The 26,991-nt window shown below is 37.6% G+C and overlaps 3 protein-coding genes across 3 annotated transcripts; 2 read left to right on the forward strand and 1 right to left on the reverse strand.

The window, feature by feature from the left end:
* The first annotated feature begins 1,516 nt into the window (after positions 1-1,516).
* Positions 1,517-12,988, forward strand: LOC113105873 (acetylcholine receptor subunit beta-like). Its single transcript, XM_026267241.1, has 11 exons — positions 1,517-1,741; positions 2,683-2,816; positions 3,185-3,229; positions 3,922-4,031; positions 4,196-4,304; positions 4,609-4,756; positions 4,944-5,129; positions 5,704-5,927; positions 6,046-6,224; positions 11,411-11,552; positions 11,762-12,988. Exons 1-11 carry the CDS (start codon positions 1,690-1,692, stop codon positions 11,900-11,902), a joined length of 1,470 nt encoding a protein of 489 aa, XP_026123026.1. The 5' UTR covers positions 1,517-1,689; the 3' UTR covers positions 11,903-12,988.
* Positions 12,989-14,456: 1,468 nt separating this feature from the next.
* On the forward strand, positions 14,457-19,655 carry LOC113105889 (claudin-7-A). Its single transcript, XM_026267259.1, has 4 exons — positions 14,457-14,927; positions 17,974-18,138; positions 18,349-18,433; positions 18,744-19,655. The coding sequence occupies exons 1-4, from the start codon at positions 14,705-14,707 to the stop codon at positions 18,907-18,909; spliced, it is 639 nt and encodes a 212-aa protein (XP_026123044.1). The 5' UTR covers positions 14,457-14,704; the 3' UTR covers positions 18,910-19,655.
* Positions 19,656-19,936: 281 nt separating this feature from the next.
* Positions 19,937-22,447, reverse strand: LOC113105903 (calcium/calmodulin-dependent protein kinase II inhibitor 2-like). The gene is made up of 3 exons (XM_026267280.1): positions 22,210-22,447; positions 21,661-21,960; positions 19,937-20,775 (listed from the first exon to the last, which is right to left on the reverse strand). Exons 2-3 carry the CDS (start codon positions 21,866-21,868, stop codon positions 20,690-20,692), a joined length of 294 nt encoding a protein of 97 aa, XP_026123065.1. The 5' UTR covers positions 21,869-21,960; positions 22,210-22,447; the 3' UTR covers positions 19,937-20,689.
* Positions 22,448-26,991: the final 4,544 nt, after the last annotated feature.

The raw sequence follows: 26,991 nt of genomic DNA on the forward strand, positions 1-26,991 counted from the left end.
GACCAGGCTTGTATTGCACTTATCTGAAGCTTATTTACAGCTGTTTGTGCTTATTGTAAGCATTTCGCCTTACAGACTTTTAAATCAATAAACAGCAGACTGCAATGATCGTTATTAATAATATTACACTGCTCTCTACAGTTACTTATGACAAGAACATTGCATGCTATATAGTATAACAATGCCTGCCTACTTTTTCAGCAAGCTGGTTTCTAAACTATTTATTTATTTTTGACAATCAGACAAAAATAGTTAACTTGCTTACTTACTTGAGTACTTAATTGCTTTATATATTATTGCTTATTTGATTTATATATATATATATATATATATATATATATATATATATATATATATATATATATATATATATATATATATATATATACTTTAAATTAAAATGTTTTACCCCAAATCTGTTCAAATATATTGAGATATTGCAACATGTTGCAACCCTGAGTGGTGGAGTTTTCTTTAGAGCATCATGTTTAATGTAGTTTTTCACCAGGAATTACACTGTTTAACACAACATTTTAGCACACCATCAATAAACAACCTCATAGCTTACAATAGGTCTGTTTCTAAAGGTTTGAAATACATTTTATTAATACATTTAGCAGACGCTTTTATCCAAAGCGACTTCCAGTGCATTTAGACTAACATCTTTTACCTAACGTATTCCCTGGGAACTGAACCCACAACCTTTTATACTGCTAACGCAATGCTCTACCACTGAGCCACATGAACACTAGCTGTCCCTTCTGACAGAATGAATGGCACTTTTGCTTCCGGAACCAGTTGTCATGGTTGATTATAATTTCTTAGATAGACTGTGAGATACTAAGAGTGTGTGTGTGTGTGTGTGTTTATGTGAGAGATTGTATATCTGCTGTCGCCTTGCAGCAATAGCAAATGCCTTTACCACAAGACAGACAGAACAAATTGAACAGAGACAGAGAGACGGGTATGTTGAGAGGGTGAAATCTTCATGCCTTCATGTTGGTCACTTTGTTGCATGCATGTGTGTGTGTGTGTGTGTGTGTGTATGGGGACAGCATTACTGACAATGCCCTCATGTGAATGGCACTAAGCCAATTCAGATGCATCAGATGAATAAGTCAAAAATCATATTAAAAAAATGGCAAAATTAGCATTTCGAGTTGGTCTTTAGTGATTATAATTGGGTTATATTAAGACGAGTGTGAAAGGGAAGTCCCCGCACAAGTATGTGAGCAGTGTTATTGTGTGTGTATACGAGTATGTTCACTCCTGTCCTTTCTCACCCTCCGGAAAGGAACAGTCGTGCCCACCTCTTCCCTTTGTTCTCTCACAAAAATATCCACACACACACACACACTTACACAAACCATCAACAGGTGCCTGCCAGAGCTGCCACAGAGTCCACGCATTCCTTTCTCCCTCCCATAATTCTCTCTGCTCCCAGCCAATCACAGAGCTGCCTTTCATAAGTCAGGTTGCAGGGAGGGGAAAAGTGATGAGTTGACCATGTCAGGGTTCGGTAGGGAAGGTTTGGCACAATCACACTGGGCTGTTGGTGAGAGAGAGGATCGAGTCTGTGGGACATGTGAGTTAGTGTGAGTGCGTGTGAGAGCTCGTGAAGGTGTGTTTGTACGAGGTGCCAGTGCTGACGGCTGGCGCTGAACTGTGGATATACGGATTGGGCTTAAAATGAAGGCTCTGCTTGGGCTCCTGTGGTGCTGCTGGCTCCTAACTCTCACAGGTAATACAGATCTGATAGTTTAGATGTGGAGGAGTGTTTGTGTCGACGTATTTGCACTAGCATTCAAAAGTTTGGGCTTGTTAGGATTATTAGGAGTAAAAACGAACTGTAAAAAATTATCAGCAGCCATTACTCCACATGATCCTTGTTGAAATCATTTTAATATGCTGATTTGGTGCTCAATAAACATGTCGTATTAGTATCAATGTTGTGCTGCTTATAAGATTACTGTGGAAAAACATGATCATTTGGATTTTCTGAATTTTTTGATAAATAAAAAGTTCAAAAGGACAAGTTAAATTCCTTACTGTCGCTTTTTATCAATTAAATGCATTCTTGCTAAATAAATATACATTAATTTTTTTAAATGTTAACCCAAATGTATGTATATATGTGTGTATGCATGTATATTTTTTGTTTCTAAGAGTTTATGCATTATTATATAACATTTTATGTTAATAAATTTTGTGTACTTACTGCAATAATTATTTAATTGTGTGTGTGTATGTGTATATATATCTATATCTATATATATATATATATATATATATATATATATATATATATATATATATATACATTACGATATTAAATATTAATATTAAAATAATAAGTACATTATTAATTAGTTTGAAATTCAGAATCAGTATATGGTCAAGTTTATCTGAACAGATAGTTACAGGTTTATATGTCACCAGAGTGTCATTTATGTGCTTTCATAAACTGCATGTGACGGACTGCATCTCTCTGACACAAAGTTCATATAATGTTTATAATGCTACAGCATATTTAATCTTGTAATAAGGAGACAAAAAACCTTTTTATGACTACAAGTCCGAAGAAACGCAGGGAGAGAGAGATAGACAAGTCTGTGCTGGACTTATTTTGATTAAGAAACAAGGTGATAATGAGTATTTGTGCGTCTGCATGTGTGTTTTCAGTGGCATCCGAGGCTGAACGCATGCTACTGGAGGATTTGTTTCAGGATTACAACCTGAAGGTGCGTCCAGCGCGTAGCTGGAATGAGCGAGTGATGGTCCGAGTGGGAATGACTTTAGTGCAGCTCATCAGCTTGGTATGATACACATAACACTCATGCATAAACACGTCCACGCACATTTTCCTATGCTGAATTACTGACTGATCCTCTCTTTATTCATTGTTTATTTCCAAAGCATTTCTCTCTTTATGATCACTCACTTGTGTTCGGGGACATTCCCAGCAGACTGTTGGAGATCAATTGCCCAGATGCCTTTCTCGTACCCACTGGGCCATGCAGCCAACGCTTCAGCAACATTTCCCTAACATTAGAGAAACATTAGCACTTAGTCGCCTATCAGCAAGCACTTTCCAGCCATGAGGCATCGAGCCATGCATAGAGCATTAGCTTTCATACGGAAGGACTGATGTCACGCTAATGTCATGATCTCTCTTCTCTCACAGAACGAGAAGAATGAAGAGATGACAACAAACGTGTTCATGAATATGGTGAGAGGCTGATTATTTATCTCATCCTTCCTACTGTTTATTTTACACTTAAATTGACTGTCACTTTTTATAACTGCAAGTCATTTTTGGCTTATGTGCTTTCTTTAGTTTCCAGCCATTACTGAGTACTGTACTGAATTGCAAGTACTGAATTGCTTAACTAAGGGAATTGGGGATAAGGTTTGGGGATACATCTGATCTGAATAGATTTGTCAGAATGTCTCCTTAAGAATATCGGATAAATGGTTTAATAATGTTTTAAAGAAATGTTTCTTGATCACTAAATCAGCATAATAGAATAATTTCTGAAGGATCATGTGGCACTGGAGTCTGTTGTAATTGCTGAAAGTTCAGCTTCGCCGTGACGGGAATAAAAGCACCTTTTAAACAGTTCATTTAAATTGTACGAATGTAACAATATTACTGTTTTTAAAAAAAATACACAATGCAGCATCAGTGTATACGTGTAATTTTTAAAGGACATCACTTCTAATCTCCGTAAGTGACTGGGTTTAGTGTCAAGTTTTTTACGATTATTTAAATTATGACGACCAGCCTAAAGTTCAAAATGGCTTGATAAACAGAAAAATATCAGTTTATAAAAAAAAGAAAGAAAGAAAGAAAGAAGTAGAATCTGATGGAAATTCCATTCCCCGCTCCACTCTCTCTCTTTCTGTGTCTCTCATCTCAAGGAATGGACAGATTACAGATTATCTTGGAATCCCGTGGACTATGAAAATATTGATGTTGTGCGAATTCCTCCCTTAAAAGTGTGGCGTCCAGACATCTACCTAATCAACAAGTGAGATGCCACACCGACAAGCATTTGAGAGATGTTGTTTTCAGAAGTGCATGCACTGCAACAGGCCACCTGCTACCAGTATCACACTGTAAAAATACAAAATAAAGCCTGCAAATGACACTGAATTTAGGATTTGACTAAGATGTTCTCTTTCTGATTCTTAGTAATGATGGTCAGTTTGACGTTGCCCTCTATGTAAACGTGCTAGTGAGAAGCGATGGGACCGTCTCCTGGTATCCACCAGCCATCTACCGCAGCTCCTGTTCCATAGAGGTACATCTGAACTTGTTATTGTTCCTGTAGCTCAATTGGTAGAGCATTGCGTTAGCAGCGCAAGGTTGTGGGTTCAATTCCCAGGGAGAACGTTAGGTAAAAAAATGTTTGCCTGAATGCACTGTAAGTCGCTTTGGATAAACGCGTCTGCTAAATGCATAAATGTAAATGTTCGTACCTTTGTCAGAATCACAGAAACCTGTGTTGAACCAGAAATCACTTTTGACATATTACTGATTTGAAAGTTGTGTTATTATTGTATTGTATTGTATTATGTTCAAATCGGTGTCCTCCAACCCTATAGGTGGCGTACTTTCCATTTGACTGGCAGAACTGCACAATGGTGTTTCGTTCCTACACGTACGATTCCTCAGAAGTGGACCTTCAGTACGGTCTCGATGAAGATGGCAACGAGCTCCACGAGATAGTGATTGATGAGAATGCATTCACTGGTTAGTGTACTTCATCCTAAGAGTGACAGCTTCCTTTATTACAGTAGAGATTATTTGAATTTAGTAATCTAGTAATATAGTTGGTAGTCTGTTTATGGCTGCCAAGCAATGTAGGAGCTTAGCACACGGCACACTCTCTTCTTCCTTCTGTCTCTCTTTCTCTCATCAGTCCTCTCTCTTCCCTAAGAGAACGGTGAGTGGCAGATTTGTCACAAGCCCAGCAGAAAGAACATCCACGATGACTTGTATGAGGACATCACCTTCTACCTGATCATTGAGAGGAAGCCTCTGTTCTACATCATTAACATCATCGTGCCCTGCATCCTCACCAGTGTGCTGGCCATATTTGTCTTCTATCTGCCACCTGGTGCAGGTGGACAACTTTAATTAGGAAATCAATATGTTGCATGTAAATCGTGCAGTTCAACTTGGAAGTTTTATGAAACATCCTGACTAATTAAATATATTATATTAAATATATATAATGCATTCACTTGACCAAATATGCAGAAAACAGTAATATTGTGAAATATTAAAATAACTGTGTTCTATGTTTATATATTTTTAGATGTAATTTATTTCTGTGATGCCAAAGCTAAGTTTTCAGCATCATTACTCCAGTCTTCAATCTTACATGATCCTTCAGAAATCATACTAATATGCTGATTGACTGCACAAGAAGCATTTCTTATTGTTATCAAAACAGTTGTGCCGCTTGATATTTTTGTGGAAGCATGATATATTTTTTCTGTATTCTCTGATGAATGGAAAGTTCAAAAATCGTGCTGACCCCAAACTTTTGAACAGCAGTGCTACAGAAGGACGTTTTTTTTTGGTTGTATGCAAACTATGGATGACCTTGTTTAACTTGAGCAATTTTACATTTATTTAATCACTGGAACAGAATTTGTTTGGATGTAAGACATGTTTTCTGATCTCTCCCTCAGGTGAGAAGATGACTCTGTCCATCTCGGTCCTTATCGCTCTCACTGTTTTCATGCTGTTGTTGGCTGACAAAGTCCCGGAAACATCACTTGGCATTCCTATCATCGTTAAATATGTAATGTTCACCATGATCCTGGTGACGTTCTCAGTCATCCTTAGTGTGGTGGTCCTGAACCTCCACCACAGGACTCCCAGCACACACCACATGCCCTCATGGGTGCGAAAGGTGACCCTTAGGATTATTCACATTCGGAAAGAAATCTTAATATAAAAGCAGTTTATTCATGTTATACAGAAAATGTACTTAAACCTGAACGCATTTTCTGTCATCTTACAATCTTCAGGTTTTCATCAACTTACTGCCCCGTTACTTGGGTGTGCTGAGGCCCCAAATTGAGAAACCAGTGGAGGACGAGCCAAAAGAAAGCATCCCGTTGGGTTGTCTAGACAAAGGTCTTAAACCTGGAGGTGAATATTTTATCCGAAAGATCAACCCAGAGCTGGTATTGCCTTGGAGAGGAAGGTAGGTATTGTGTGCAATAAAGCAGTCAGTCACAAAATAACCCTATATCAACGTTTATAACAACTTGTGTGTCTTCTAAAATGTTTGAAGATTAAATGTAATGTAAATTGCATGTATATGAGATAATAGCGTATAAACTTCAAAACTGTCATGAAACGGCGCAGGCTGATGGGTTGTTAATGCAAACTGGTGATATTCACAGCGTTACACGACGTGGCACAATCTGATTGGCTCGTGTTGCATACACAGCCAATGAGCTTGCTGCTTTGTGTTTAAATGGCTGGTTAGCATCCACTAGAGCATTTCAGATTTCCTCTGAAACCCTCCACCTTCCCCAGCTCCACCTGTATAGATGAGCTCCATTATTCTGTACAGTTAGAATAACATCTGATTTGGTTGTGGGTAAAGTTTTATTTACCTATTTGTCTTTTTGCTTACTGGTCTCGTCAAGTCTTTTTGACTGCAAATGCTAAGCACAACTCTTGTTAGACACAGTTAACGAACACCCACTCAGACAAAAACACACATAGATGCCAAATCAATATGCAGTACTTTAATGTGCTTGTACCGTAATCTGCTGGTGTTGGCAATATCGCTTGCTTTTAAACAACTCTCATAAACGCGGATCAGGGTGGGCGGATGATGAAAGTCTCTGTGCTGGCTGTTCCTCCTCTCAATCCAAGGGCATTTGATCTCAGCCCAGTTAAGCCCAGTCACCCCTCCAAAGTCGCCAGAATCTAAGCCCTTGTTGAGCTGAGGCATTAGAGTGTAATGCACACAAGAGCAGCAGGGGAGGGCCAAAGGTGGAGGATGCACATAAATGGATGAATAGACATTTGGATGGACAGATGGGTGGGTTTTTTTCTGAAAACGTGCACATGACTCTGCTTTAAGTGTACAGTGTGTGTAGCAGAGACACGTCTTCATCTGTCTGTAACAGTAGTAATGGTCTGGGGTGCCTATTTTCCTCCACTTCATCTGTTTGAGAATGGATCGTGACCTGTGACCTGTCGCTCTTGCTCCTGTAATCTGGTGCCTCAGAGTGTGCCACTCTTTAGTCAGTCTAACAGGTGGCTGCATTCAGCTATGGAGCTTTATTGAAGTGTTAAGCTCACAAGTCCTTCAAGACATTGCGCCGGTCTTGAGGGCTACAGGATAAGAGAAGTGATTTCAGCAATGTGATCCATTTTTATTAGCAGGTGGTACTTGCTATCCAAACTTTGGAATAACCCAAAAAACGAAATATCCTAAATTTCTTGTTAAATCTAATGGTGGTTTGACAGCAGATTGGTGTCAGAGTTTGACTGGTGTGACTTTGTAATGAACTCAGGTCTTGCTTGGAAACAGGAGTTTGGAAACAATTGGTATGAAAGCAATTAAGTTTATTATTAAAATTTTAGTATAAATGTAACATTTTTGGACATTTGACATTCCCCTTTTTTATCCTGATTACTTAAGTGTTATTTTTGTATTATTTATATTATTTACTAAAAACTATTTATTCAAATGTGTATATTTATATGTGGTGGTTGTGGTGTAAATAGCATGCTGATAACATTACGACTTTTGCACATGAAAACACTCTTAGATATAATGATCCATTTCTAGGCATTATAGAATTTTTGAACATTGATTCCACATAAAATGCAATGAAATGAAATGAAAGATATGATACAGACTACAATGTTTAGTAAAATGATGTCCTGGATCCACCGATATGTTTATTCAACTGGCTAAAAGGACAGGTTAAAGAGTATTTGTATCTGTGTTGTATTTATGTGCATTGTTTGTTAATGTTGTGCAGACGTCTGTGTGCATGAGCTGTGTCTGTGCAGATAATCATTTGAGGATGGGTTTTTTATATTACGTGTGTGTATGCAACATGTGCGTAGGAAAGTGTATGCATACATCACACATACAGTATGTGGAAACAAACGTTTGTATGAGTTGTTGGAGTTCCAGTCTATACCGGTATGCATCTCATTGACCGTGCATATCATGTGCCGGACGTGTGGTGCTCTCTGTATAAGCCATGTTGGAAAAAACTCACCCTTGAAAGAATGGGAATGTGAGAGAGGAGAGGTCAGTCCCAGACACAGCACTGCTCTCATTCATTCTACACTGTATGACAGACTCATTCCCACTATAGCACAGAGCAACACAATGTTGACCTCTACAGTGAACTCACGCTACTGTACAACACAGCATGCAATACTACTCCACAATGCTATATACAAACCCGATTCCAAGAAAGTTGGGACACTGTACAAAATTGTGAATAAAAACAGAATGCAATGATGTGGAAGTTTCAGATTTCAATATTTTATTCAGCATACAACATAGATGAAATCAAATGTTTAAACTGAGAAAATGTATAATTTGAAGGGGAAAATGAGTTGATTTTACATTTCATGGCATCAACACATCTCAAAAAAGTTGGGACAAGGCCATGTTTACCACTGTGTGACACCCCCTCTTCTTTTTATAACAGTCTGCAAACATCTGGGGACTGAGGAGACAAGTTGCTCAAGTTTAGGAATAGGAATGTTGTCCCATTCTTGTCTAATACAGGCTTCTAGTTGCTCAACTGTCTTAAGTCTTCTTTGTCACATCTTCCTCTTTATGATGCACCAAATGTTTTCTATGGGTGTAAGATCTGGACTGCAGTCTGGCCATTTCAGTACCCGGATCCTTCTTCTACGCAGCCGTGATGTTGTAATTGATGCAGTATGTTTTCTGGGATTGTCATGTTGGAAAATGCAAGGTCTTCCCTGAAAGAGACGACGTCTGGATGGGAGCATATGTTGTTCTAGAACTTGGATATACCTTTCAGCATTGATGGTCTCTTTCCAGATGTGTAAGCTGCCCATGCCACACACACTCATGCAACCCCATACCATCAGAGATGCAGGTTTCTGAACTGAGCGCTGATAACTACTTGGGTTGTCCTTGTCCTCTTTAGTCCGGATGACGTGGCGTCCCAGTTTTCCAAAAAGAACTACAAATTTTGATTCGTCTGACCACGGAACAGTTTTCCACTTTGTCTCAGTCCATTTTAAATGAGCCTTGGTCCAGAGAAAACGCCTGCGCTTCTGGATCATGTTTAGATATGGCTTCTTTTTTGACTTATATAGTTTTAGCCAGCAACAGCGAATGGCACGGTGTATTGTGTTCACTGACAATGTTTTCTGGAAGTATTCCTGAGCCCGTGTTGTGATTTCCATCACACTATCATTCCTGTATGTGATGCAGTGCTGTCTAAGGACCTGAAGATAACGGGAATCCAGTATGGTTTTCCGGCCTTGACCCTTACACACAGAGATTGTTCCAGATTCTCTGAATCTTTGGATGATTTTATGCACTGTAGATGATGATAACTTCAAACTCTTTGTAATTTTTCTCTGAGAAACTCCTTTCTGATATTGCTCCAGTATTTTTCACTGCAGCATTGGGGGAATTGGTGATCCTCTGCCCATCTTGACTTCTGAGAGACACTGCCACTATGAGAGGCTCTTTTTATACCCAATCATGTTGCCAGTTGACCTATTAAGTTGCAAATTGACCCTCCAGCTGTTCTTTATATGTACATTTAACTTTTCCAGCCTCTTATTGCTACCTGTCCCAACTTTTTTGGAATGTTTAGCTCTCATGAAATCCAAGATGACATTTCAAAATGTCTCACTTTCAACATTTCATATGTTATCTATATTCTATTGTCAATAAAATTTAAGTTTATGAGATATGTAAATTATTCCATTCCTTTTTTTACTCACAATTTGTACAATGTCCCAACTTTTTTGGAATCGGGTTTGTATTATTTGTGCTTCTTTCTTATTGCTATTGCTCATACTTGGTTATTTATTACCATAAAATGTTACATTTGATACACAACTCATCCTGCATGGTTTGTACTGTTAAATTCTCTGGCTTGTTGCAGAGAAGTATGCTCTTACTTGTAGTAGATGAAACAGATGATTTTCTCCGAGTATTATGATGGTGAGCTATGCATGAATAACTCGGTGCTGTTCTAAAAATGTAAAGATGCAACAGGTGCAGTAAATCATTATAAATAAGTGCGTGTTGTCTAAATGTTGCCCTGACATTTCAAAGTGTGCGGCTGTCACTTGCAAACCATTTGGGTCATGGGACAGGTCTTATTTTTCAGAATAAAAGAGGAAGACTGACAAGGACAGGATCAATATGCAGTACGATACAGTATCAAACTTTTAGTCCAAGTACCAACTAGTCTCCAATATTCCTTTGGTTTTTTTTTTCATCTTTTCTTTCTGACTAAATTGAAATCTGAGCAATATAACACCATATCCTAATTAATTTAAAAGGGCCAAAATTGCTGCTCATATTTATAAGCAATTTTTAAAGGAAAAGTGAAAATATGATGAAAATGTACTCACCCCTCATGTCATCCAAGATTTAGATGGGTTTGTTTATCAGAACAGATTTAGAGAAGTGAGCCATTATATCACTTGTTCGCCTATGGATCCTCTGCAGTGAATGGGTGCCGTCAAGGACCAAACAGCGGGCAAAAACATCACAATAATCCATAAGTAACTGACACAACTTCAGTCCATCAATTGAACTCTGAAATATGGGTCCTTATCCATCATCTTACTTTCTCAGGTGAAAAAGTTTTCTTGTCTGAATAAGGAGAGAAATACGCACAGATCGTGCTTCGTTTACATGCAAAAAAAACAGTTGTAAACTAATATTTCTGTGGATTTTGATGGAGAAGGGAAACAGGGCATAGACTTTTTCAAATCAGTATGGATTATGGACTAAATGACAGAAGTTTAAAGTTCAAATGCATTAATGGTGGATTTGTTTTTACACAGTTGTTTACTTCACAAGATGTTAATTGGTGGACTGGAGTAGTGTGGAATACTTGTGGATTATTGTGATTTCGACAGCTGTTTGAACTCTCATTTTGGCGGCACCCATTCACTGCAGAGAACCCATTGGTTAGCAGGAGATGGCCTGAGGGTGAGAACATTTTTAGGATTAACTATTCCTTTAATGATAATTGTTAGAATTTTATATAATGTTAATAATCCACTTACAGTGAGTGGACATGGAAACACTGCAGCATAACAATTGGTTTTGTTAGTATACTTATGAACCTTTGTTTAGGGTTAATCATTCTTTCATTTTTGTGTATTTGTGCTTTTCAGTCATAACGAGAGCACTGTGAAGCTGCAGAGGTTTTCAAACAGTGACAACTATTGTCTGATTCTGCCTCCGAATCTCAAATCTGCAATCGCCGCCATCACGTACATGGCTGAGCAATTGAAGAAACAGGATGTGGACGATACTGTAAGTCTATGAACACACATTCTCATTCACTCTCCGGCTCTGTTTTTCCACACAAACTCACAGATACACAAAGAAACCTTTATCTAAGGCTCTTCCTCCCGGTCTGTCCCTGATCCTCATGATTATTCATTAATTGACAATAAACATCCTCCTTCGTCCGTGAGATCCACACATCCCATTGTTTCTGTGTTTGATGTGATCCTGTGTAGATGACAGATGACTGGCAGTACATTGCTGTGGTTTTGGATCGGCTCTTCCTTTGGCTCTTTGTCATCATTACTACCCTGGGCACACTGGCCATGTTTCTGGATGCCAGTTTCAACTACACTCCTGACCAACCTTTTCCATGAGCACATCCCTTAAATGACAGGCACACCCTGAACACAAAACATTGGAAAACAATCATATTTATTTGCCTTTCTTTCTTTCTCTTTCTTTCTTTTCTTCCAAGTTTCCATTATGATGTATTGTTGATATTTTTCCATAACAATATATTTGTTATTTTCAAGTTCTTTCAATTCATCCACTATGTATAATCATACATTTAAACTTTACTTATCACTTATTGCATACTGTATTAAGTCATTACATGTAATAAATCTTTAAGAATAATTATTTTACTTCTTAGGTAATATATTAATAAAATGTTATTGCCATAGTCTTGATTACCTTTTTCTTAACTTTTTAATTGATCTAATGTTCATAAAACAGTGAGAGCATGTAAATTGTTGCCTTTATTTAATTGTTTTTTGTCATTAATTTATCGTTTATTTCTTAATTTATTTCTTAATTATGACAAAGAACTGCACAGATGCAGATATTATAACAATCTATCGATAAACACACACCTTGTCCTTGCTATAGCCCCCCTAAAATGCGCTGCCCTAGAGAATATATCATAAAAAATTATAATCACATGCATATTCAGTGTAATCTAAACAATCATACAGTATTTCTCTCCTTGTGTGCAGCTCTTTTCTGTCTGCCAGCAGTGGTTTGTTAAATCCTTCCTGGACCTGACTCGTCACCGAACTATTAGGATATAAAGTCTGACAAGCATGCTTTAACGCCATGCTTTGCCAATCTAGCTACAGTAAAGTTAATGAACTGATGTGCAGTCACTTCTAAACAATGTTAGCTGATGATTTTTTCGACTGACACACCTCTTTTTTTAGCCAGTAATTTGAATATTAACTTACATTATGTTGTACATTATGTTCCAATAATATGAGAATATGAAATATTCTCATATTTGAATATACAGGCAGAGCCAAACTCATGGCTCATGTTTAGATCAAGCTCCTAAAGCAACATGATATTGTTCATGATTACCTTACAGAAGCTTTTATTGGGTTAACATTAATTTATTTGGACTCACACGACCAATTTGATGCTAGTTTTCTGATATTTTGTGTTGGATGAATTTCTGTTGGATGAAATTAAAGTCATAATCTTCTTTTATTGAGTCATGGATGTTACAAGTCTTTAAAGTCAGCATGAAAACAAAATTACAATTATTTTGTGTGTGTGTGTGTGCATTTCTGGTCTTGGCATACTTTATTCTCAAGACAAATTACAAAGTATTTTGGATATAATAAATCCTGTCTTACTAAGCATAAAGTAAGCATATATATGTATATATAAAAAGTCACTGCTTTTGAGGGGAAACCAAAGGCCTGTGTGTTTTATTGCTCACGGTTCAGTGGGCTTCTAAGGTGGCTTACACCAGTTTAAGCAATGGTTTTGTTTTTTGTTTTTTTCACTGTCTATAAACTTCAAAAAAAGCCCTGGAGCCAGCAATAAGAAAAGCCATGAAGGGAGTTTCTGTTCTTCTTGGGGCTGATTTAGCACTGCTGCTCCCCCTTTACTGAGTGTTGTCTGTTTACTGGAACTATGTGGGGACAGAAGCTTCTAAAAATGTCAAAGTTTCTTTTGTGTGTCAAGGCTAACTTGGTCCAGTGCTCAGGAACCGGCCAATAGGGTGCCAGATAAATCACGTTACCAGGGCCATAAGGTAGTAGTGTGTGCACATTTCAAGACGTTACTGAAGCAGAGAAGTTCTTCTGCTGTGTCTGCCAACTGTTACTCCACCTCTCCTACACATTCTCTTCTCTGAGAATTCTAAAACTGTCACTTTTTGGTTTTAATTCGTTTAAATCCTAGTTGTTACATTTAAACCCCTTTAAAAGAAACCATCAACAATAAACCGAAAACATAGGTGTCAGACACATTCTGGACTGAAAATAATTTCCTCATCTAATAGCATTATTGCTTCCGGACTATTTTCCTCAGGTTATAGATATTTCCTCTTTCCCTTTGTAAGATCATTATAACATTGGCGCCAGACAATCGTTGATCGTGTTCCAGACTGTTCTCCCTTTCACCGGAAGTGCAGAGGAGAGGTCACCTGATGGAATGATTAGACGTTTCCTCACGGAATGGACAAGATGCAGGATGCAAGTCGAGGTTCAGAGACTGAATAGACACTTAGCATGTGAAACTTTTTAAGCACTAAATAAACTAACGCAAATTAAAGTTTTTTTAAATGTATCAATGTAAATTAAAGCGTGCAAAATAATAATAAAATTGCTATAATAATACCTATAACAACAAATATCGTAGTGTTTCATTTAATGGAAGCCGGTTTCCGCCAACATACAAAAGGAAATCATACTTCACTTTCTATGTATTTATTTTTTTTTTTCATAATTTTATTTCATATTTCTAGTATCTCATAATTTAAGTCATACATAGTATGTTACATGTTTTGGGGGAAACTGGGTTCCTTATAAAGACACTCGTCTAAAAGAATATGTTATAGAGAAAACATAAACTTTATCTAGCGGTACTAAGTTAAAAACAAGTACCGATGATGCGAGTGATACTGTGCCGTGACGTCACGGGCATCGCGCGCCAGCCTATAGTTTACCCTCTCACTCGCTCGAGACCACACTTCGGCATCTGTATTTTACGCAACTCTTAACTGACATCGGTGATACCTCCAGCTGACTGACAGACTGCTGTTTTTCCTCGGAGAACTGGTCGCTTCCTCAACTTCATCCACAGTGTTTTTGGAGAGGTTCATCAGAGAGAGTAACAGGTGCGGGACAGGAGCTTTTCTCGAGTTTCTTGCCATTAGGTGTAAAAAAAATATGGCAAACTCGGGCGTTCAGTTGCTTGGATTTGGTCTCTCTCTGACTGGCATCATTGGACTGATCGTGGGCACCATCCTGCCGCAGTGGAAGATGTCCGCGTACGTGGGGGACAGTATTATCACGGCTGTGGCCACTTACCAGGGACTGTGGATGTCCTGCGCGTTTCAGAGCACCGGACAGCTTCAGTGCAAAATCTACGACTCTATTCTACAACTAGACAGTGAGTGTCAAACATCTATCCATCTGTCTGTCTTGGTCACAAAATACTTATATTATTTATTAATGTTCCATATTTTAGTAAGCTACATTATTAATCTGTATTTGCATGTAATACCTGAAGGTCAACATGTAAAGGAGCCAGAGGAATCAAGCTAATCGATAAAGAATAAATCTAAATTTAAATGTTGAAGATCACCAGTGGTTAATTTTAAACGCTCAATATCATATCACACATGGGATCCAATATGAAGCCTTACATAAATTGTTTTAAATTGTAAATCTGTACTGTAGCTGTTTATTGGAATTCTCTGGCACCTGAAGCCATAGTTTCCAACTCTTCACACACACACTCGAATAAACACTGATGCCATTCCCAGCTTGATTAATGGAGGCTGGCCTCGCCAGTGGGACTTTGGATCTGCTGTATGACTGTAATGTAAGCAGGCCGGACAGGTAGCCATGGTGCCTGTGCTTCTCCAGGAAGAACGTAATCCATTGTTTCTATAGCTGCCAACGTATTTTTATTAACACACCCAACAACCAGGATTGAGTTATGAGTTTATAAATTGAATTGAGTGCTTTAGTTTAGGGCTGTTACAGAAACAATTCCCCATTCCTTCTCAGTTCCCCGAGGACTGGGATGGGAAAGCACAACCTCACGTTCCACCTCAGAGTTTACAGGAACACTCTCTACAGATGAACATAGACTGTTCTAAAATCTGATTTAGCTCTTGCGGTTCACTCTTCGACTTACTGAGGGAGCATTTCTGAGAAAACTGCAAGACACTTCCAGTTGAAACCAGCTGGAACTGCACCTGACAGCAGGATGAAATAGGATGGAGAGAAAGCATGGATGAAGGGTGACCCCTGAATTTCACCACTGACTGTTTCTGTGTCTGGCAAGAGATGCCTCATTGTGTTGTAAGGAATAAAGGAGAGCAATAATTCTTCTGCTTCACAACAGCTTGCACCCGTGCCCCTCACACGTTCCTTTTTTCCCCCTTCTGTCTTGGTAGGGTTTGTGTGCACATGTACAGGATTGCACTGGCACAGACTGGTTTTTGTGGGAATGGCTTCTTGCACTCTATTTTATCTGTATTGCATAAGTGCTGGATTTTATATAAACATTTTTTAGCGGCATCCTTTTTAACAATGTATGGACCGTGCATATTTAGTGGATGTGCTAAGGCAAGCAGACTTCTGTGGAAATGACACCTTAGCAACTGCAGAGCAAGAATTTCATTTTGTTATAATTAAATATAAATGAATACTAATTAAAAAAAATTAAAAAGTGATACATTTAATTAAAGAGAATATTAAATCATTATAATTTATAATGTTCTTTATTTAACAGCTATTTTGTTTGGTCATTTGCATGACTGATGGTTTATATTTCAATTATCCAGTTTTGGAGTAGAAACTCAATTTGTGTGCAATTTACTTGTTATGATTTAATATAAATATTAAATAGATAATTGTTTAATATTACTTGTGTAACATCATTTACTTTATTTATAATATTCAACATCTAGTTTTAGAGTAGAAACTAAATGTTGTAAAAAATTTTATAAAAATTGTTTTAATGTTAATAATCTAATAATGTAATGTCATCTAATACAATAATCATCTAATATTACTTACTAAATATTACATGACTATCTTTATTATTATTGAATGATGATTACATTTAGATCTCAAGTTCATACAATTTAAACAAATTTTTTATACAATTTACTTTTTCAATATTTCTAGACTAACATTACATTATTTTCTTTATTATTTATAATGTGGTTGTCTAGATTTAGACTTTAGATTCTATACAATTAGATTTAATGTTAAATTAAAGCTGCAAGCAGCAATGAAAGGGTCCTCGTATCCGGGCTCACCGTCACCAGGTGGCTTTAGGAAAACAGCTAACCGTGGGCAATATGCATTTGACGTGATAAATATAGGAGAAATATGTCAAAGTCATTTATATGTGCCATACTTCTTACATGCCAACATTCAGATTGTAACTGAATGTTGGCATGTAGATGTCTTCAGACCAGGACTTTTTATTTTTGTTTGTTTGAGGCAGGTTGATTATTGTATGCATGAGTTACAACAGCTTCCTATTTCATGGCATTAATAGCATGCTTTAGCACTTAGTAGCACTTATTGCTATCATGTTTAAACCTAATTATAGCATGTTTAGCAAACAAAAGTATTTTTGACTGTATTGCTAATAGTTAAACATATCACTTCCTGTTGTCAGGAGGTGGCGCTATAGCTGAATATGGGCATAGACATGTGTTCAAGACAGAACAACTATCAAACATGTGAAGTTTGGGGCAGATCGGACATAGATTGTCTGAGTTACCGCAACTTCCTGTTTCATGGCAAAACATCAAATTTGATAGGCTGTCAGGGACACGCCTTTTGACGAAAACTCAAGATCTTCGCAGTTTAACGTCACAAAGGCCTTAAGATAACCCTCACCAAATTTCAAGATGATTCCATTTAAACTGTAGGAGGAGTTCATCAAGGTATGAGGCCTGGAAATGGCAAAAAACTGCAAAAAAATCGCACATGAAATTCAAATTAATTGACTTCATGCTGAGTTTTGGATTTTGTACCAATAGAGTTTTTTGTAGGTAATGGTGTGTTACATGTGTGTACATGAACGTAAAACGTAGCTCGAGGCGCATTCTGTTAAATGTTTACAGGGGGCGCTATCGAGCCATTTTGCCACACCCACTTCTGAAACCCAGATCAGATGTACATTTTGACAATTTTGACTTATTTGTGCAGTTTCCTGAGTTTTGGAGCATGTTTAGGCCCTCGAAAACATCACAATGTCTAGTTTCAGGGGAGAGACTCAATTTTGAACAATTTAATTAGTTATAATGTAATATTATTTATAATATCAAACAGCTATTTCCTGGTAGTTTTTAGCCATTTGCATGACTGACAGTTTTAAGATCTCAGCATCTAGTTTTAATGGAGAAAACTAAGAGCACAATCAGCTCTGTGATGTCTTCCTGACCTTCTCGATCTGTCTCTCGTAGGTGATCTTCAAGCGACCCGTGCTTTGATGATCGTGGGTATCATTGTGTCCATTTGCGGTCTTGGTGTGGCCTGCATGGGCATGAAGTGCACCACTTGTGGAGCTGATGACAAAGTTGGCAAGGCTCGCACGGCCATGACAGGAGGCATCATACTGCTAGTGGGAGGTGAGTATATATGTGAGACTGTTCATGCAAGTTTACAGTAAACCGTGTTTGGACTGCTCTTATGTAACACCAGTCTCTGCTCAGTCTGTGGGTCAGTGAACATCAAAGAAACCCGGCTAGCTAATGTCAAACTAGTCGGTGCTTTGAAGGTATTTGCTAAGAAAGATCCTCTGTCTTTTTTTAAACAGTTTCTGTATTTTGTTCCTACAGCCCTCTGTGCAATTGTTGCCTGTTCGTGGTTTGCCCACAATGTGATTCGAGCTTTCTACAACCCCTTCACTCCAGTCAACACCAAGTGAGCACAAGGAATTCTCCTTTGCACAATCTCTGGAGCAGAATGTCCCAACTCTGTTCCTGGAGGTGCCCCAAAAAGACACATTTTGGATGTCTTCCTTTTCCAACACACCCATTTCAGTTCTCTGATGAGTTCAAATGGGTGGGTTCAATTATGGAAACACGCAAAATGTGCAGTGTTGGGAAGCATCCAGGAACATGGTTAAGAAACACTCTTGAACTTTGAACAAATGCAATTAAATAGTAAAATAATAAGAATATACAGTATAATATTCACATTTCCCATTTTACCTTTTCATTTTGTTCTATAGGTTTGAGTTTGGAGCAGCCATTTTCATTGCTTGGGGTGGGTCATTTCTCGATGTGCTCGGTGGAGCCATGTTGGCTGCCTCTTGCACTCGAAGTAAACAAGTGTCAAAATATCCTAAGAGTAACTCTGCACGGTCTGCAAGCGGCAACAACAAAGAGTATGTGTGACCAAGACTGGCCCCTACTGGACTCACACTGAAGCAACTTCAGAAGGTGAAGAATATCTTCAACAAAATAATGAACTGAATAATGAAGGTTAAACAACTGGAACTGAGAAAGTAACCAGTTTACAAACTGTATAATGTCCAATTGTAAAAAGAGCTATCAGTTGTCCAAAAGTTCAAATAGAAAATGCATTTACAATCTCTCTGGGTGTTTTTGAAATGGAGGAGTGTAGAAATCTAGTGTCAGTGCAAATACTCACAGATTGCTTTGAGCCCTCAGCTTTTCACAAGTAAACAGCTAGGTTGTTTTCTCTGTGTCAAAGAGAGAAACTTGGGTAGTGGGTCATATGTTGGTGTTTGTGCCCACTAGGGAGCAATGTAACCAACAAACAGGTGTTGCCCAAAATGGAAGCAGATTTTTTTTATCATTATTAAGAATTGTTTGTTTTTGAGTATTCGTCTTACAGAAATGCTAACATTTTTAATACTGATTTGAGTCACTTATAAGGTACATGATGTAGTTGCACATGGTAGAGAAAGACCATGGACATTATGATTAATTTTTTTTCATTTGCTAAACACATTTCAGTATTAACTCTATTAACCACCTCATGTTCATTTTAATTGTCCATGAGCCTATCTGAACAGCTTTTACTTATAAAAGTTCATTGATAATGGCAGCGTTAGTTAGCTTATTGTTTATACATTTGTTTTGCATGCTTATTTTCAATAAAGTTGGCTTTCATTGTATCAGGCTGGTTATTGTTCTGGTAGTTAAATAAGTTATATTTAAAAAAACTTATTTGCATTTTTTTACATTACATCTTATTTAAATTACACAGAAAATAAAGTTGGAATCTGAGATTCAAAATATAATTTAAAACTGCATTTAAACAGATTTCAGGTATATAAAAAAATTAACATCACTGACCAACTAGAAACTTACCATCTTGCACTGTCCTGAAATGTGTACATTTTTCGATAGAAAAAAATAATACAAATAGCTTGTATCCAAACATTAACAATTGCAATAACGTTACTCATGCATACTTTATTACTCCCACCCCACTACACTCCCCCAAAACAATTTACATAAATCAATTAATTTCCATGCAAACATTTAGAAGTCAAAAACATTAAGAGCAATGTACTTCAACCGAGATCTGAGATCACTTTAGAAGATTTTGATTGTTCATCTCAGTCAGTATGCATTCAAGATTGTACTTATTTTAATTCAAACTAAAATCAACAGGCACATGAAAACAGTGACCTTACAAAAGATTCTTACAATTAACAAGTAATCGCTGTCATTCAGAGAAATGTCATGGAAGGCCCCGGTTACCAAAATAACCAAAGGCCTTACCAAATGGCGCGTTACACGTTAACAGAGATTCACAGAAAATGTCCTCTTTGGGAGATGAGTAATCCAAACTGCTGAGGTTAGCTTTCTTATTCTGCAGTAAAGTGCAAATTGTATAAATATAGCCCTGTTGCATTAGAGATCATCAAGATCTTCACTTTTGAGAAAGAAACTTCCAAAACAGAGAACACTAGACAGGATCATTAAGTGCTACAGAAGCACGACAATCAGTAAAGTGATGGGCAAGCATTTAGTGAACAGGACGCAAAGTCCACAGTTCTCTTGTTTGACCTTGAAGTGGTGAAAGCCTTAAGAACTGTACAGTGAAGGGTGACGAAAACGTGAGAGGGAGATTCTGGTTCAGTTCTCTAGGCCTGCTTTGGTGTGTTGGCCTTTCAACAGCTTTGGCACAGTCAGGCATGCATCAGGCAACAGGTGATACTCTCTGAGAAACCGGGAAGCTTCTGTTATTGTTTATGATATCATCCAAGTCCTCATCATCAATAACCACTGTAAAAACAAGAAGAAATGTATCATTTGTCAACAGAGTGGAAACAAGTGGACACCATGAGTTATGGTGCATTCAAGTAATCCTGGGAAGCTGGTTAATTTTATTTTATTTTTTTAACCCTACATCTACGAAACATGAACAAAAACGGTGCATTGGGTGTGGTTTTACTTTATTTTAATTGCTTTTAATTGAATCGTTAGATATTGTTTTGCAATTGGTACAATGTTTCGTACTTGCAACTTATATATATATATAGTTTTATATGTAAATGCAAAAAAATTATTCATCTTAATAAATTTACCAAGAATACAGATGTTGCGTCCATTGTGTCAAACATGTTTCTAGCATTTCCCTCTTGCGATTACGACATTGCGGTGATGTTCATGGGCGTTCAACTAAATATGAACTTCCCGATATGACTTAATGCATCATCATTAGTCACGATTAGTACTTCCCTTCAAAGTTATTTTTAATAGGCGAACTTAGAAAAGGAATATTTGTCAAGACAAACTTGTTGGACTTGGTTGGTGTTTTAAAGTAGAATGCTTGTGTATTCTGGTATTTACTGGGCACCTATGAACAGACATATAGATCTGAACCAAGTTTAGTTAATGTGGTGGGGAAGCTTCAGATTTTGTTACATTAGAAAAACAGAATTTTTCTTGGAGCTTCCCCAGCGTTGCATATTTTGGATGCTTCCTTTATTGGACTAACACAGTGTAAGTGTTAATTCAGATGGATTAAATAATGTAAAGTTCTGGGAAGGCTTTTAATTAAATACAAATTCTGATTTAGAATTTTGGTCTCGAGTCAAGATTTTTGAAAGGAAATAAAAAGGCTGTGCATGACAAACTAACATAATAACACAACCCAATATCCCCCACCTCTCGTAGACCGCCCGATCTGTCCGAGTTTGGGGGCTCGCTGCAGTCTTCGTGGGGCAGACAGGTCCGGTCCGGTTCTCCCCGCCTGTCCGAGCTCGTACGGGATCACTGGACTGGGTTGTAATGCACCTGCCGGTGGTATGAGGTTGGGCATTTCTGCCATGCCGTACATGTCCTCCTGCTGCTGTACTTCGCTAGGTGTATTCATAAAAAACAACCGCAAGTCGTTGGCTGGCTAACGCGTGCACTTCCGCGAATGTAATGTTAAGTCAATCCACTTAAACTGATCCAAAACAACACCTGGGGAGGGTAAAACACAGGAAAATTACGCCATCAATCTTTTAAGCTCTAAATAATGAAATCCACTCATCATTATTCGTAGTAGTCCGATAAACAGTCGGATTAGACATTGTATACACCTTGTACGACTGATCGCGTGCACCGGATGAGCTCGAGCATGTCAACAACAAAGCTCGAGCTCGCGTTACGTTGTGTTGTACTCGAAATATATCACATATACAAATATAAAACAAGGAAACGTGTTCCTACCTTGTATTCGTCCTGAGCCTGGACTCGGTTTACACGTCGTATTTGACAAACCGTCTCCTGTGTCGGTTTGTACGCGGTGTTCAGCGCGAGTCGGAAGTTGCCCACTATCTACGGCGGTAAGAGTCTGTCGTAACTCTCACTTGGGGATTTCCTTGGTCGTCTGTGTGTGCGTCACTGCGAGGGAGGGCTCGAGCGCTGCGATACTGAGGTTGTGAGCCTGTGGGAGCTGGTTATTGTGTGGGCACGCTAACTGTAACCTACATATGAGAGAGAGCCCACGCTGGACGTTAGAGCATGCTTTACCTGTGCTTTATCACTGACACGGTTTGACTGAGAAGAATTCAGACTGCTTTATCAGTATGATGACATCTGTGACTCTTGTACACGTTGCCAAAGCTTTACAGGAAAAGGGGGGTGATAGCAAATGATAGATTAGGTATATACAAAAAATCAGTTTGAACTATTTCCTCATCAAGTGTATTTAAAATAAATAAAAAATGAAACCGGGTAGGCTATCAAGTAGGATAGTGTAACATAAGGCTATATTGTGTATCTTCACATGACTGCAATGGTGATGTTGAGACGGCAGCTTTTTATCATTTCTGTTTTTGCAGATTTAGACTAGTAGGCTATGTGGCGAGTGAGAATATGGTACAGAGTTTGTTGCTTAATTTTAGCTGTATTCAACCAATTTTTTCAAACATTGATTCACTTATCAACGCAAGAAATGGCTGTGTCCCAAATCACATACTCTTTAGTTACTGTTTTGAGTAATTAGCTAATGACTGCAAAGGATGTTCTTTGACCCTATCCCAAATGCCACATTTCATGTGCACTTATGCGGTGCATTCCAAACAGCATATATCACCCTTCGAAGGGCACTTCAGAGTGAAGACAACCATGGCCACCATATTGAAGAGTTGTTCCAAACCGAATTGCTTAAAACTGGCCACTTAAAGGGCCATTCGGAATGAAGGGCTTCAATTGGTAAAATTTATGGTACCCATGATCCTTTGCACCCTTTAACGGGATTAGGGCATGGGGAAGAGCCCTTCTTAAAGGAACGCAGTGATGGTCTTGCGGACTTGCAATGGCCTCTGTGTGTGTATGTCCATTAAGTCCTTGAGATCGTAGGGTCCATAGCTTTCAAGAGGGTGCTTGTGTTCCTCCTTTGCAGCCGCTATGCATGGCAAAGTCTGTAGCAGACTTGTAGCCGAAAGTCAAAGCATCTGTACATAGCAAAAGTGTGGACTGTTGTGTTGCATCACTGCCATTCATTAAGCCTCTCCGTGGCCTAATGGGATAGTAAAGTTTAAATCAAATGCATACATCAGAATCTCACTGGAAGTAATAGGTTACTTCCAGGTACTTTTTCCCTAGTGTTTTATTATACTGTGCATCTAGACATTCTTCTTCGGTCACATTCTGATTTTCTCATAGGATATGGTAGGGAAGTATGCTATTTAAGACTGACTAGAGTTGAATCATTTAACTGACTCGTTCAAAAACAGGTTCCTTTGTGACAGAGTCAATGAATTATTCACTGAATTGTTAAAAAAAAAAAATTAAACACCACTTTGCTGCTATTAGAAATATTGCATAAACGGATTGCAGCATTGTATCTAAAATATAAGTCACACAGTGTGTGAAATACCCATCTGTCATTAATGTTAACCAACAAAAGACGTTAAATAAATGTATACATGTTAAGTTAAACCTACAGTATCTGAAAAATGAGTTTAATTTGTATCTCTATTGTATTTGTTTTATTGTGCTTCTTTAATATATATAAGTTGCTCCTTTTTCACTTCTGTTAAATTGATAGTTCACCCAAAAATGAAAATTGATTTGGTCTAAAGAGAGAATTAATGATTATTTTAATTTGAAAACTACATCTAAATTAGCTATCACTGTGTTAATGACTTGGCATCATTCCAGGGACTCCAGGGAGGCATAAGTGCAAGTGTTTTTTTGTTACAACTTGATGAACCATTGAAACGATTTCGGAAACATTATTTTAAGGTAAAAATGTTTACATAGTGTTGCTTTAAGGACATTTTTATGGTGGCTTTTAATTTTGCATCAAATAGTGAACTGCATACTGTATGCAGACTTTCATTTACAAATCACCAGCAATAAATATTGTGCTAGCAGAGGGGGCCCAATTAGATTTTTCTGTCATGGGGCCCAAAATTCCTGGCAGTGCCCCTGGAAAAAAACGTTTTTCATTGAACTATTAAGAAAAGAAATATCACACAGTCATGTTGCCTTATTGTATAAATTCAGCTTCACAGAAACAGTCCAAGGCATCTAGTTCTTAAGTGACGTTCTAGTATTAATAACAAAGGAACAACGTCTCAACTCACCAAAAAAAAAAAAAAAAAAAAATGCGTGGGAATGCAGCGTTTTGTTGTTGTTCCTTTATTTTATTTATTTGTTTATCATTGTCTTTATGGTTCACATTTTTACAGCCCCTGGTAGTGTTTGATGTTTGGAAAAATAATGTTAAGAAGCAGTGCACTCAGGTGTTTAAAGACTTTCTTCATAACTGGCAAACCATAGCAGGTTTGGTTTCAGTTCATTGTACTTAAATATTTAGTTAATCCACTACTCTCTTTGTTCTCTGTCTCGTCGAGTATCACATTACTGTTTTACGAAATATCTGATACCGCACACAATATGTGGTTTGTTTAGTCAGAAACACGTATAAGCTGATCCCTCACCAAAGTTCTTCTTATTTTATTTTATTTTAGTTTAGTTTTTATATATTTATTTATTTTTAACTCTCCTGGTGAGAGCAATACAAATCTTTGTATGATTTTGTCAGGTGGAGTTACAAATGGTGCTGCAAGTACAACTAAAATCTGGTTTGCTGCACATATACAAGAGAGAAACACTAAAATTATGAACAATAGTAGGTTGACCATGCATCCTCTTCTTTCCTGGACATCTCCTGGCCAGGAGTTGGTTGATTAATAGCATACAGGTATTATACTGCTCATGCTAATATGCATACAGATGTTAAATGAAGACTAGAAAGCATGACAATAGGAGAAAAGAGCCAAGACTTAGACATTTTATGCAAGGACAGGACATGTCTTGGAAAAAGAGGATGTATAGTCACAGTAATAATATGTATAGGTTGGTGCAATGTTTCAGTCGAAGTTTCATGGCCAATGAGAAATATCTATGGACAAATGGGTGATAGAATAGGTGTGACCAAAAAAATGAATTTCAGACCTTGGGTGGTGTTAATGTATGCCGTATAGACCAAATAAACCATAGTGTATTCTTTCATAAAGATTCATAACAGATGCTCTGAATCTGACATCCCCTCAATATTTAGCAGTTATTCGGTCCCACACATTGCGATCTGACAAGATCAGCTTTATCAGATTTAACGTGTTTTCTCTTGAGTGTTGTTGTTTAGATCGGGGTAAATAAGCAATATCTGTTTTCTCATTCAGATAAGATTGTGGTATGCACTGTGAACATGTCGAGACTCATTTATGCTGTTAAACTTAAACCCTCATGAATAGTTCAGGGTATAAAAGAGGGTGAAGAGCGATGGGAAGGGGAGATCATCATTACACAAGGGGATAAAAGGAGGGCAGAAACCAAACCTTTTCGATAAGCCACAGCAACGCCAGCGTGAAGATGTCCAAACCAATCTGTCTGCTGTTTGCCCTGGTGATTCTGACCACAATTCTGTGCAACAACTCAGGTAATTTCTGGGACAGTATACCTGTACACCATTTATTCTGTGGTTTGCACATTAATATTAATAACCATTAAGGGAATTTTTTCAGCATTAATGTTTATCCTTTGAATGTGAGACTAATGTCACCTATGTCTCCACACAGTCTGTTCACAAAGGAGAAAAGATGCTGTTTGTGGCTGCAAAGGTAAGGACAATTTATTTTTGCCAAAACATTGTGTAGTATTAATATGGATCACAAAATTATTTAATTTGATCTAATGTAATAAATCTCTCTCTTTAGTTCATCCTTCGAAGGGGCTACAGTGTAAAAACCATCATAAAAGAGACTACAGCGAAATTGTTAGGTGTATTTGCAGTAACCCTGAAACATGTAAGTAAAATGATTTTGAATTAAAACATGTTATAACAACAGTTATGGAAGAATTGTTTCCATTAATTATTATAATAAATCTGTGCTCTTTTTTGCACAGATTATAACGATGGCATCAAGAAACAGTTTGTACGGATTTGCTCAAAATATAATTCTCCTTCTATTCCTTTGTAATTTGAAGGAATTGTGCTGCTTTATATAGAGCTCCAGTATGATAATCACATATATACCAGACTCAATCTTTAAAGTCTAGGATCAGTTTACTTTAATGTAATCCTGAAAATGCTCTGATTTCAACTGTTATAAATGTGATCATTGTGCTTGCATCTTAAAGCAACACGATAAAAGTATGTAAAACATAAACTGTGTTTTTCTGTCATTGTGTGTTGTTGTTTGATTTGAGTTAAACACACAAGAAGTCTTGTCTCATTCAGGTAAAACATGTTATACACTGTGAACATGTTGAGACTCATAAACATGTTTGTGCCATTAATGAACAGTTCAGAGTATAAAAATGGATAAAGTGGGAACTGTGCTGCTTTATATAAAGCTTCAACATGATTTATCTCATATCGATAGCCAACGTGCATGATGAATTTACTGTAATATAATCACGATAATGCTCTGTTACAAATGTGATTGGTTGATTGTATCTTTTACAGCAAAACAATAAAAGCATGTAAAACATAAA

Source organism: Carassius auratus, chromosome 7 (assembly GCF_003368295.1).
Source record: "Carassius auratus strain Wakin chromosome 7, ASM336829v1, whole genome shotgun sequence".
In the NCBI taxonomy this organism is placed as follows: domain Eukaryota; kingdom Metazoa; phylum Chordata; class Actinopteri; order Cypriniformes; family Cyprinidae; genus Carassius; species Carassius auratus.

Excerpts from the sequence above, each read along its gene's own strand:
- LOC113105873 (XM_026267241.1), top strand. The coding sequence starts at position 1,690 with ATGAAGGCTCTGCTTGGGCTCCTGTGGTGCTGCTGGCTCCTAACTCTC. Across the intron at positions 1,742-2,682 it reads CTGGCTCCTAACTCTCACAG|TGGCATCCGAGGCTGAACGC; the intron begins GTAATACAGATC and ends GTGTGTTTTCAG. Across the intron at positions 6,225-11,410 it reads GTATTGCCTTGGAGAGGAAG|TCATAACGAGAGCACTGTGA; the intron begins GTAGGTATTGTG and ends TGTGCTTTTCAG.
- LOC113105889 (XM_026267259.1), top strand. The coding sequence starts at position 14,705 with ATGGCAAACTCGGGCGTTCAGTTGCTTGGATTTGGTCTCTCTCTGACT. Across the intron at positions 14,928-17,973 it reads CTCTATTCTACAACTAGACA|GTGATCTTCAAGCGACCCGT; the intron begins GTGAGTGTCAAA and ends TGTCTCTCGTAG. Across the intron at positions 18,139-18,348 it reads CATCATACTGCTAGTGGGAG|CCCTCTGTGCAATTGTTGCC; the intron begins GTGAGTATATAT and ends TTGTTCCTACAG.
- LOC113105903 (XM_026267280.1), bottom strand. The coding sequence starts at position 21,868 with ATGAATACACCTAGCGAAGTACAGCAGCAGGAGGACATGTACGGCATG. Across the intron at positions 20,776-21,660 it reads GATCGGGCGGTCTACGAGAG|TGGTTATTGATGATGAGGAC; the intron begins GTGGGGGATATT and ends TTGTTTTTACAG.